This window comes from Capsicum annuum, chromosome 1 (genome assembly GCF_002878395.1).
Source record: "Capsicum annuum cultivar UCD-10X-F1 chromosome 1, UCD10Xv1.1, whole genome shotgun sequence".
Lineage (NCBI taxonomy): Eukaryota > Viridiplantae > Streptophyta > Magnoliopsida > Solanales > Solanaceae > Capsicum > Capsicum annuum.
The window spans coordinates 43,713,628-43,726,754 of record NC_061111.1 but is presented as its reverse complement, the minus strand read 5'-3'; the positions used below and the strand labels follow the sequence as shown (position 1 = coordinate 43,726,754).

The following is a 13,127-nucleotide window of genomic DNA, read 5'->3' as shown; positions in this document are numbered from 1 at the left end:
ATCTTATTTTTTCTAACATAATCTGCATGAAAGAAGAGGCAAGGGCCCAAGATGCACTTTTGCAAACAAAAGAGAACAACATCACACCTAAATTTCAAATAATGTTGCTCCTAATACTAAAAAAAATACTTCTTTGAAGCCTAAGAAGAAGAAAAAAAATAACACCTAAATTTCAAATAATGTTGCTCCTAATACTAACAAAAATACTTCTTTAAAGCCTAAGAAGAAAAAAAAAATGGCAGACATCCCAAGAATAATAATGGTCGAAATAACCAAGTACAAAACCAACAAGTTCAAGAAAAAAGACCATGCTTTGTCTGTGAAAAGAGCGGACTTATTGCTCAAGTTGCAAAAATATGGGTCTGCACCTTAGACAAATGTTATCAAAGAACCATTTATGACGGTGATGACATACATAAACATGATTAAAGAATTATTACATAATTTTTGATGCAGATACTTAAAATCACTGATTGGATATTACATTTAGTTAAAGAATTTTCCCTCCAAATTTGTGTAGAGGCCTAGCTTCAATCTGTTCTTCAAGTGCATTAAAGATAATCAATCAAGAACCTGTACAGAAACTTGGCTTAATATATCATATGTAGAGTAGGTCCAGGACGGAATACTTGGTGTATAAGTTCAGCGAGGTGTCACATGAGTTCGATGCGGTTGTAAAGCTTGTTACTAATTTCATCCAAAAGAGAGATAGCTTTAAGTATCCGGAGTCTATGATACAGAGTAATTGAGAGATTGACGAGTATGTCACTCATTGGATTGGGGTAGGGTACATGAAATGGAGGATCGCCTCTAGAATCTTGTCTGACAAAAAGGTACCTCCTAAACTCAAAGACAAGTTCATAGAATGGTGTTTAGACCGTCTTTGTTGTATCGGGCAAGGTGTTGGCAGGTCAAGAAGTCTCACATCCAAAAGATAAAGGAGGTGGACATGAGAATGTTTCGATTGATGTGTGGGTGTACTAGGAAAGATAGAATTAGAAATGGGGTTATTCGAGATAAGGTAGGAGTAGCTTTAGTTAAAGCCAAGATGAGGGAAGCGAGGTTGAGATGATTTGAACATGCAATGAGAAGGGGCATGGATGCCCCAATGCAGAGGTGTGAGGTTGGCTAGGGATAAATTTAGGCGAGGTAGAGGGAGACCGATGAAATATTAGAGGGATGTGATTATACATGACATGGAGAAACTTTAGCTTACCGAGAACATGACCCTTGATAGGAAGTTGTGGAGGTGGCAGATTAGGGTAGAAGGATAGTAGAAACGAGTGTTCAGTGCTGGGAGGTAGGAGGACTTTGTATCCTTGTTAGTAGCTATAGTACTAGTATTATTTCAGAATGTTGTATCATTTCTTGTATTACGTGGTGAATCTTGACTATGGTATTATTGAGTGTTGTAATTTCTACTGTATCTTGTCTTTTTACTATTTATTTTCTAGATTGTTTTATCTTGTTCCGGGGGTCTATCGGAAACAACCTCTTTATCTCACTTCTAAGGTAGTGGTATGGACAGCGTACACTTATCCTCCCCAAACCCAACTTGATAGGAATATAATGGATATGTTTTTGTTGTTGTTAACAAGTATGTCGAGCCACCAATTAAGGCACTTCGTCAAGATTCGGCTTTAGACTACTAATTTTTGTTGAGACGCCCCTGATGGTTTAGGGACTTGTTATATTTATTTTGCTATGTATGTGTCATTTGATCATACTTCGCTTTCTGATTGCTTATTGTGCAGCTTGAAGGCTAGGGTGGATGGTGACAATTTACTTGACACTTCCCATTTGACCCCTCATGAGAAGCTCTTATTATAACCACATTTAAGTTATATTGCATATAACTTTGATTATATGTAGAAAGTAGTAATTGTGTTAGTGGTCGATAAGTGGAGTTCAGAGAGGATGGTGTGTAAGCAGCCTTATTCCTACCTTGTGAAAGTAGAGAGATTGACCCTCAATTTAAATAAGACATTTCAAAATTAGTAAGATTAATAACTAATTATCAAAATAAAATTATTAACTAGAGAACATTTTACTTTTTTTTTTGTCGTGCAACGATGGATCGATCATGAGCTTGTGAAATGATAATAATGCCCATGAGGAAATCCTTAATTTTATTATTTCTTTACAAAATAATGTGGAAAAGTTAGTTATTTTGATAACAATGATTAAATAATTTACCCTTGTATTATGCAAAATAATCTGAATTTACCCCCTAAGCTTTGGTGTGACCCTTATGTAATTTGGTGTGACCATTCATCTTTATCTTTTCCCACACAAAAGTTGCTGAATAAATATTCAGGTTTTTTATGCTATCATTTATATCAATTAGCTCCCAAACAAAACAAGCAACTTAAATTATTCTTAATCAATGAACCTCATGATCACATTAATTTTCCTTTCAATTACATGAGGAGTGACAAGTTATATGCACCAATCATGTGTTATATGTAACAAGTGAAACGTTCACTATGGGTCCTAACATGTGATTTTACAACAATAACAACATTTCCACATAATTTCACAGATAGTCGTCTGTGAGGATAGAATGTACGCATACCTTACACATACATTTCTGGGGTAGAGTGGTTGTATATGAAACATGTATTTAGTTTATATATATATATGTAACACTCTAAAGAACAAGATTCATTAGTTAACCTATAGTAGTTGTGTTCTTACATTTTCAACAAAAGCTCAAAATTAGCCTGGCTAGGAAAGAATGTCAATAGAGAAAAGTAATAGTAGTGATTCCCCAAATGGAATTTTGTCCCACAACTTGTTCTTGAATGGAATTTTATGCAAAACCCTAGTCTTTTTATCCCTAATTCTATATCTACTCCATATTTTCTTGTCCAATCATCCATGTTGTCAATCATCATCATCCCTATTACAAGTTTTCCCCACCAAAAACATCATCAAGTCATCAAATTATTATTATAACTCCAGCAATAAAACCAATATTAGCCATTTAGTTTTTGGAATTGCAGCCTCATCAAACACATGGGGTGAAAAAAAATGGTACATAAATTCTTGGTGGAAACCAAATATAACTAGGGGATATGTTTTCTTGGATAGAACCCCAAATGAGCACGTACCATGGCCTGTTTCGTCTCCTCCTTATAGAATTTCTAGTGACAATTCGCAATACGCGCCTTACAACAAACACAGAATGCCATTCGCGATTAGAATGGTGAGGGTAATTGAGGAGACATTCATGTTACACCATGGCCCCGGTGTTAGGTGGTATGTTATGGCTGACGATGACACTGTGCTAATGATTGACAATTTAGTCAACGTACTCACGAAGTATGATCATACGAAATACTATTATGTTGGGATGAATTCAGAGTGTATTGTGAGTAATTTTGGGAATTCATTTCAAATGGCATTTGGTGGTGCTGGTTATGCTTTGAGTTACCCTTTAGCACAAGCTGTGGCTAAGAACATGGATACATGTATTAAGAGGTATCCATATTTGTATGGAAGTGACCACATTTTACAAGCATGTATTGCTGATTTAGGAGTCACCATTACACTAGAAAAGGGATTTCATCAGGTGAGTAATCAAACTCTTTATCTTACTTGGTTAGAGGCGGATTCATAATTCATAGTACATCAAACTTATTATACGTCCTCTAATTTCAACCTGATTTATTTTTAAAAAAAATAAACGAATAATCGAACATTAGAAAATGACTTGCTCATATTATTTCAGATCGACTTGCGTCGCGACATATCAGGATTTTTATCAGCACATCCACAATCTCCATTCCTATCACTCCATCACCTTGACTTAGTAGCACCAATTTTCCCTTCAATGAACCGTTTTGAAGCCTTAAATCATCTAATGAAAGCAGCAAGTGTTGATCAATCTAGACTATTGCAACAAAGTACATGTTACAATAAGCTAAACAATTGGACATTTTCAGTGTCATGGGGTTATTCAGTGCAAATTTATGACAAAATTCAATCACAAAGTTATCTTGCAATGCCAATTGAGACATTTGGTGAATGGAGAAAAGGTGCATGGCCACCTTACATGTTTAATGTTAGAGGATTGAAGAGCAATAATGGCAATTCTTGTGGTGAAGTTCCAAATGTTTTGTTTTTTGATTCATTGGAGGGTACCAGGATGAATCATATTGTGACAACATATGTCAAGAAAACTCCTAGGAGTTGTGGCAATGATGATCATCCTATTGATGGTATCTTGAAAATTCGTGTATTTTCTCCTATGCATAAGCTTCATGTTGGGGTAAGTGTACTTTTCTCATTGATGTGTTCCGATTTATTTGTCTTACTGTCTTTTTTAGTTCGTTTAAAAAAATACAATATCTCTTTTTTAACTATTTAATTCTAACTTTTCACATGAGATGTTTAAAATCATAAAATTAAAGGGCATTTTGGCATATTCAACATATTTTTAGGTTAAGACCACGAAATTAAAAAAATTTCTTTATTTTGTTAAACTCCATATCTAGTCAATCCAGACAAATAAATTAAAACAGATGGAGTACTAATTAAGAGATAATGGTCAAAAACACATTTGAACTATGATTATGTTCATGATTTTCACATGTCCCCAGCTATTCATTTTTCCTACCTAAACTATCATCACCATCACGATCTATGTTTTTTCTACTACTTGAAATGTCACAATCTATGAATAAAAACACACCTAGTAGAGTAGAAGGTGATGGTTCGAAAGATAACAATTGATAGGTGGGGTAATTAGCTTTGAGGTGTGCTTTATTATATAGATGGTTCGAAAGATAACAATTGATAGGTGGGGTAATTAGCTTTGAGGTGTGCTTTATTATATAGATGATGATAATTTAGTTAGGAAAAGGGAACAAGTGATAGTTGAGATGTGGAACTCAAGCAAAAATGATAGTTTGATCATTAATTCATTAACTAATTACTCCCTATATATCATTTTGCATTCGTGTGTTTGAGTAGTGATCGATGACGGAAGTGTTGGGAGTAATATAGTGAAGTTGTCTATAAGTGACTTACAATATGGGTTGTCTTCACAAGTTCGAGTCGTGGAATCAGCCACTGATGATGTTTGTGTCAAGATCATAGACTGTAGTAAGAGGTTCGAATAGTGAAATCAATAACTGATGAGATGTTTGCATCAGGACACATAAGTTGTCGCTATTGAATCAATCCTTCAGATTGATGTGGCCCTTTCACGAACTCTGCATGAGCACATAATGCATCATACACCAAACTGTCCTTTTTTGTATGAATACTGGTCAATTCGAAATTTAAAAAAGAATTTAAAAAAGAAAAAAAAAAAGAAACTTTTAATACACATTGTACATAATCTTTCATCCTTTTTCTATACAGGATGGTAACAAAAGAGAATGTTGTGACATTATACAGCCTATTGGAGTGGACTCTATGGCCGTCAAACTTAGGACTTGTACGAGACATGAAATTAATGCCCGAATGAAATAAAGACGTAGAAACATATATAATAACTTTATGCAATATTTTTTTTTGTAGGGGGTTTGGGGGGGGGGGGTATTGGAGTAAGTGTGTTTCTAATTTCCTCTATCTCAAATTAAATTTGGTGAAATATTGTTTTGACTATTGTTACTCTTGATGGTGAGTTAGATCTTTAAAAAGAAAATAGAGAGATCTAATCTTTGTTTAAATCAAAAGCATATTAGATGGTCCCGGTAATGAGGATTATTTTTACTTGATGTTCGGTATTTTTATTGAAACTTAATTAGATTTGAGTTCATATGGATCAGAGACGTTCCAAATTTAAGTAATTAAATCGGTTCTTAACAAAAACAACTTCATTAACATGTTCAAACTTAAGACTTATTGATTAAGGATGAAGGAATATTAAAGGGGCGGACCTACGTGCACTTTTGTGGTGCTCCGGTGCTTGTTAAACCCGACGCAGATTAAGTATAATTATATAAGAATTGCATAAAAATTGATATAAAAATCAAAAAACCACCCACGAAACTAAGAAGATAATTGAGTGATTTAGTTTTCAAGCGGAACCTTAAAGCTTCAAGTGTTAATATGTGTTCGAACCTCCCAAAGGTACCTACGACTCCTAAATTCTGAGTCCAACATTGAGTATTTATGTCTCCATAACAACCCTTGTTTCGCTCGTTTAACCAACAAAATGGCCCCACCGACCCCATCGAACCACCAAGAGTCGCTCCACAGTCCATCGGGGGGCATCCGATCGATTTTCGCCATTATACACCACGGGACCCGAGCCCACCTCAAAAATCGTGGTGGCCCATTTGCGCCGTTTCGCCCGTTTGACCACCCAAACTGCCTCATCGACATTGCCAGACCTCCCTCACTTACTCACTAGCCTTTCGGGGAGCCGCCGGTTGATTTTCGGCCCAAACCCCGCCCGATCTCCGGGTCCACCCTGAGAACCATATGCTAACACCCACCAAATTGGCTCAAAAATAGCTCCTCCATGTTGTTCCGCTTATTTGACCACACAAACGACCCTACCAACCCCGCTGGGCCACCCTTACTTTCTCCCTACCCCTCGAGGGGCCATCGATCGATATTTGGCCCAAACCCCACTCGGTACCGAGACCACTTCGAGAACCATGTGTTAACACCCACCAATTAGTCGAAAAATGGCCTGTTTGCATAGTTTCTCCCGTTTGACCACCCAAATGGACCTACCAACTTCGCCAGGCCACCCCTCACCCACTCACCACCCTTCCGAAGGGCTGTCGATCTATTTTTGGTAAAACCCCACCCGAACCCCAAACCCACCTTAAGAACCGTGTGCTAACGCCCATCGAATTGGCCCCAAAAATGGCCTGTTCTATTGTTTCACCCGTTTGACCATCCAAACGGCCCCGCTGACCCCGTTGGGCCACCCTCACCCACTTACCACCACCCTGTGGGGCCATTGGTCAATTTTCAAGCCAAACCCCACCCGATCCTCGATCCACCTCGAGAATCGTGTGCTAACACCTACCAAATTGGCTAAAAAAAATAGCACGTTTACGCTATTTTTTCTTGTTTGACCACATAAATGGACTTACCGACCTCATCGGGCCACTCACACCCCTTTACTACCCCCGCAAGGGGCCACAGGTTAATATTTGTCCCAAAACCTGCTCGGTCCCCAAGCACACCCCTAGCACTGTGTGCTAACACCCATTAAATTGTCTTGAAAATGGATTGTTTTCACCGCATTGCCCATTTGACCTCCCAAACGGCTCGATCGACCCCGCCGGGCCATCCTCACCCACTATCTCTCTCCTGAGGGGCCACCGATTAATTTCATGACAAATATTTCTCGAGCCCTAGGCCCACCCCGAGAACAACATGCTAACACCCACTAAGTTAGCCCAACAAAATCCGATTCGCGTTGTTTCACCCGTTTGACCACCCAAATGGCACGACCGATCCCGCCACACACCTTCACCCACTCACCACCTCCTCGAAGGGCCACCAATTGATTTTTAGCCCAAACCCTTCTCAAGACCTAGCCCACCTCGAGAACCATGTGCGAAGACCCATCGAATTGGCTCAAAAATAGTCGCTCACACTGTTTTGCCCGTTTAACCACCCAAACAACCCCACCTTCCCTGCTGGGACACCCTCACCCACTCCCTGCCCCTTCAGGGAGACACAGTTTGATTTTTAACCACAACCCTGATCCCCAAGTCCACCCCGAGAACCGTGTGCTAACACCATCGAATTGGCTCAAAAATGAACCATTCACGTCATTTCGCCCATTTGACTACCCAACAGCCTTTCCCGTCCCCGCCAATCCACTCTCACCTACTCACTGTCCCTCTGGGGGGCCATCAAGAAATTTTTGGCCCAAACCCCGTTGGAACTTCGAGCCTACCCTGAAAATCATGTGCTAATACCCACTAAATTGGCCCAAAAATGATCCGTTCACGTCGTTGCACCTATTTGACCACTCAAATGGCCCTACCAACCCCATCGGGTCATCCTCACCCATTTACCCCCTTCCCCACGAGGGGACGACAGTTGATTTTCAACCAAAATCCCACCCGATCCCCCAAGTCTACCCCAAGAATCGTGTGCTAACATTATTGAATTAGCCTAAAAGTAGCCCGTTCACGCTATTTTGCCCATTTAACCTCCCAAATGGCCCTATCGGGCCACCTTTACTCGCTCACCACTCCCTGGAGGGAAGATGGATGATTTTTGACCCAAACCTTACCGATCACCGAGCCCACCCCCAGAACTGTGTGCTAACACCCACAAAATTAGTCCAAAAATAGCCCATTTGCATCGTTTCCCCGTTTAACCAACCAAACGAACCCGTCAGGCCACCCTCACTCGCTCACCAGCCACTGGTTAATTGGTTCCAAACACCGCCCGATCTTCTGGCCCACCCCAAGAATCGTGTGCTAACACCCACCAGATTGGCTCAAAAATGGCATGTTTAAGCTATTTTGCTCGTTTCACCAACCAAATGACCCCACCAACCCCATCAGGCCTCCTCACCTGCTCACCATTCTTTCGAAGGCCCACCGATCGATTTTTACCCCAAACCCCACCCGAGCCTTGGGTCCACCCTGAGAACCTTGTGCTAAGACAACTAAATTGGTCCAAAAATATCTCGTTCACGTCGTTTCACCTGTTTGACCACCCAAACAGCTCCGTTGAACCCCCAGAGCCTCTCTAACCCGCTCAACACCCTCAAGAAGACCAACGATCAATTTTTGACACAAACCCCGCTCGAGCCCCGAGCCTACCCCAAGAACTATGTGCCAACACTCATCGAATTAGCCCAAAAATGGCCTGTTTGTGTCGTTTTGCCCCTTCAACTGCCCAAATGGCTCCGTCGACCCCACAGGCCACCCTCACATGCTTACCATCCCCCAAAAGGTTATCAGTTTATTTTTTGCCTAAACTCTACTCATTTCCTAGGCCGACCTTAAGAATCATGCACTAACACCTATCGAAAATGGCTTGTTCGCATCGTTTCGTCCGTTTGACAACCCAAATGACCTTGCCAACCTTATCGAGACACTTTCACCTACTCATCACCACCCTGGGGGTACCGATAGATTTTTTCCAAAACTCCACCCGATCTCGAGCCCACCCCGAGAATCGTGTGCTTACACCCATCGAATTGGCCTAAAAATGGCTCGTTTACGCCATTTTGCCCATTTCACAACCCATACGGCCCTGACGACACCTTCAAGAAACCCTTACTTGCTAACCACACCTCTAGGGGCCACCAATTGATTTTCAGCCCAAAGCCCGCCCGATCACGAAGCCCACCTTGAGAACCGCGTGCTTACACCCACCGAATTGGGCCAAAAATGACTTGTTAGTGTTGTTTTACCTGTTTAACCATCGAAATACCCCCGCCAATCCACCATGACCCACTCACAACTCCCAAGGGACACCCGATAGATTTTTGGCCGAAACCCTGCCCAGGCCTAAGGCCCACCCCAAGAACCGTGTGCTAACACCTACCGAATAGGCCCCAAAAGGATCCATTTACACCATTTTGCTTGTTTAACAACCCAATAAGATCGTTCATGCCAAAAATCACTCGGTCCCAAGGACTACCCCGAGACCGTGTGCTAACACCCACCAAATTAGCCAAAAAATGGCCAGTTCACAACGTATTGCCCGATTGACCATCCATACGGCCCTGTCAACCCCGCCTGGCCATCCTCACCCACTCATCGCCCTTATGAGGTTCCACCGATTTATTTTGGCCCAAACCCTACTTGGGTCCCAAGCCCACCCTAAAAATCGTATGCTAACACCCACCAAATGTCCCCAAAATGGTCATTTGCGTCGTTTCACCCGTTTGACCACCCAAACAGCCCTGCTCCCTATTGGGCAAACCACACTAGCTCACCACCACCCGAAGGTTCATCGATCGACTTTCAACCCAACCCTATCGAGCGCTGGGCCCACCCCAAGAATCGTGTGCTAATACCCATCAAATTAGTCCCAAATTAGCTCGTTCGCATTTTTTCGCCCCATTGACCTCCAAAACTACCTTGATGACCTTTCTAGGCCACCTTCTCCTACTCACAACCCCTCCATGGGGATACCGTTCAAATTTTAACCCAAATCCTGTACAAGCCCCCGACCACCCTAAAAATCGTGAGCTAACATCCACTAAATTGGACCAAAAAAATCTTGTTCGTGCCATTTCAGCCATTTGACCACCCAAACAACCCCGCCGAACCAGAATCACCCGCTAACCACCACCCCAAGGGGCCACCAGTTAATTTTTAGCCTAAACCATGCCCAAGTCCCGGGCTCACCCCGAGAAAAATGTGATATTACTCACCGAATTAGCCTGCAAAAGGCCCATTCATGTTATTTCATCAATTTGACCACCCAAAAGGCTTTATCGACCCCATCGGTCCACCCTCACCCACTCACCACCCCTCGGGGGGCACCAATCGATTTTTGACCCAAACTCTGCCCAAACCTTGAGCACACCCTAAGAACCATGTGCTAACACCCACTGAATTAGTTTGAAAAATGCCCGTTTGCATTGTTTGATGATACGAGTCAAATGGCCACCTTAGCTTTTGATGACATCTTTGAAGGCCAACACGTAAAGGCTCAAGACTTGGTCATCCCAAGAGCACAAGGATACGTAAGGAAGGATCATTTTGAGCATGACTTAAAGCTATCTCGTGTGTGGAAGGTTGCTTGGTTGCTTACATTGATGCTAACCCGAGAACCACAAGCCTTGAAGTATGAACCATAGTCGATTTTTGAGAGCATTTAAAAGGCACCATTCATTTAAGTTATAACACACCATGGCTGCCCCTTTATTAAGGGTATTTTATACATTACATATGGTGTATTCACATACCATGGAAGCCTCTCTAATTAAGGGCAAAGTGGTCTTTTTATCTTTATTTGTAATATATTAAAATAGGCCCCTTTAGTCTTATTTTCACTAGTTTTTGGAAGAATGAAAGATTGAAACAAAAATCCTCTCTCTTGAGAGTAGAACACTTTAGTTAGTCTTAGTTTAGGGCTTGAAAAAGCTAATATTGATCTTTGCTTGGAAACGGTGAATCTTGAGGTGAGTTGTTTTCCTTAGCAGTCACCGCAAGAGAGTGGTTTGGATTATTATATTCATTAGGGGTTTTTGAGTTTAATACACTCTTTAGTTCTTAATATTGTAATAATCTTGGTCTCACTATCTATCCTTTACTTTTATTGTTGTTATTTTGTGTAGTGGACTATTTTGGGTCCTTTATTGAGTCCGAAACTTGTGTTATTGTTGTTCATCTTGTTCATCACGTTTTGTATCTGTTTTTTGGTGATATATACATCATTGTATCTTGTATTCTTCTTGTTGATAGCGAATTCGAGAGTGGTCTCCAAAAAGGTCCTCGGATCCTTAAGATTTGCAGTCTGTTTTGGAGTTATTTCGTGTTTCTCTTGTCTTTATTGTATCATTTAGTATCATAGCAAGATGGTTGTGTTCCTACACTACCAATCTTCGGTTCTCTTTGACGAAAATTCAAAAAAAAAAAGATGAAAACTGAAAAAAAAATCCAGAAACGTGCAAATCTGTCCATTTTGTGTTCTTGGCCGAAAATTGTGTCATTGTTATCTTGGCCAAGATTTGTTTATTGTGTGACTAGATCTAGTAGTGTTCTTGTTTGTTTTGTTGTTTCTAGTGTTAGTTTTCTTGTCCACTTATACTTTGAGTCTAGATCTAAACTTGAGCTTGAACTTGTTGAAAGTTGTTGTTGTGAACATAAGCTTGGCCCATTGTTTTTGACCATTGTTGTGGTGGAATATTTTGGCCATGTGTTTTCTCCTTGATGTTATAAACTTGACCAAGTGATATTGTTGTTACTTAGTGGCTTGAGAACCATTTTGTTGAAGTTGTAGTTGTCTTGGCCAAGTGTTGGAGATATTGTTATTGTGGATTGGAATTGGTCGTTGGAATTGTTGTTGTTCTTGAAGATTGTTGTTATTGTTCTTGGTGCGGTTGTTGTTGTTATTGAAGTTCTTCACCTTCCTTCATATATTGTTAGAACATAAAGTGAATGTTAGATCCTAAAAGGTGAAGGAAAAAGGTGTTTGTACTTGTTAGACTTGAAAGAACCCCAACCACCAAAAGACGCTATATCACTTCTCAACCACTTTTCCATGATTTAAGGGCCCATATTTTAAAGAGAAGTACAAGAAAAAATCAAGTTTTGAAAATTGAAAAAGGGCCCAAGACTTATTTTCCCTCTTAAAACAAATTCCACCAATCCAAATTAATTTTTGACCAAGACTTGAACATTTGAGAATAACCACTTGATAAAACCAAACCAATACGTGACTACCACGTCATCACTGCTACTATTCACGTAATATTTTTGAGCTCAAGATTTTAGATTTTTAGTTTCATTTTTATTGTCCCTTAGTTTCGTTGTTGGTTCTAATACTAATTAGCAACTAGTAATCACCTACTTAGTTGTAGATTAGTTATTGAGTCTGTTTCTTTCATGTCTTCATTATTTATGTGCTTTTCTTATTTTTTAACTCGTCGTAACTTCTTTGTTACAAGTTCATAAGTATGTTTTATTTTGTGTCTTGAGTCGATCAAACAAGAATCTATTCCGGTCGCCAAGTAGAATTGACATTTTATTGACTACTGGAGTATAGACAACTTTCAATATTCGCTGCTCCAAATTGTGAGGATCACAAAAGTGAGTGAATACGAGTGTTGGTGGGGAGCTTTTACTACTAATCTTGTTTGTTCATTTTGTAGGTTTAAAAGGTAATATAAGGGGAACATGTCTTCGATATCCGGGGATTAATGTGACTACAATATGGGAGACTATGATTGTTGTAAAGGTTTTTATGGCTACGAAGTTAAGGGAGATTGCGGAGGCTATGAAAATAGCCATGATCAAAACTTGGGCAGATTTGAAAGTTACTATTTTGAGGGAGAAAATGAGGTGAATAAATTACCTAGTGCTTATGGTAACTTTGGAGATGATATAGGACCTCATGATGGATCATATGATAACGTTGGGGCATGTGAGGAGTCTTATAATTCTCACTCCGAACCTAGATTTGGTGTTAGGTATAACCCTTTCATTCGAAAAAATTATGAGACATATGAT

The 13,127-nt window shown here is 40.2% G+C and overlaps 1 protein-coding gene across 1 annotated transcript; it reads left to right on the top strand.

The window, feature by feature from the left end:
* The first annotated feature begins 2,679 nt into the window (after positions 1–2,679).
* Positions 2,680–5,527, top strand: LOC107875005. Its single transcript, XM_016721679.2, has 3 exons — positions 2,680–3,574; positions 3,734–4,273; positions 5,371–5,527. The coding sequence occupies exons 1-3, from the start codon at positions 2,738–2,740 to the stop codon at positions 5,479–5,481; spliced, it is 1,488 nt and encodes a 495-aa protein (XP_016577165.1). The 5' UTR covers positions 2,680–2,737; the 3' UTR covers positions 5,482–5,527.
* Positions 5,528–13,127: the final 7,600 nt, after the last annotated feature.

Excerpts from the sequence above, each read along its gene's own strand:
- LOC107875005 (XM_016721679.2), top strand. The coding sequence starts at position 2,738 with ATGTCAATAGAGAAAAGTAATAGTAGTGATTCCCCAAATGGAATTTTG. Across the intron at positions 3,575-3,733 it reads TAGAAAAGGGATTTCATCAG|ATCGACTTGCGTCGCGACAT; the intron begins GTGAGTAATCAA and ends ATATTATTTCAG. Across the intron at positions 4,274-5,370 it reads TGCATAAGCTTCATGTTGGG|GATGGTAACAAAAGAGAATG; the intron begins GTAAGTGTACTT and ends TTTTCTATACAG.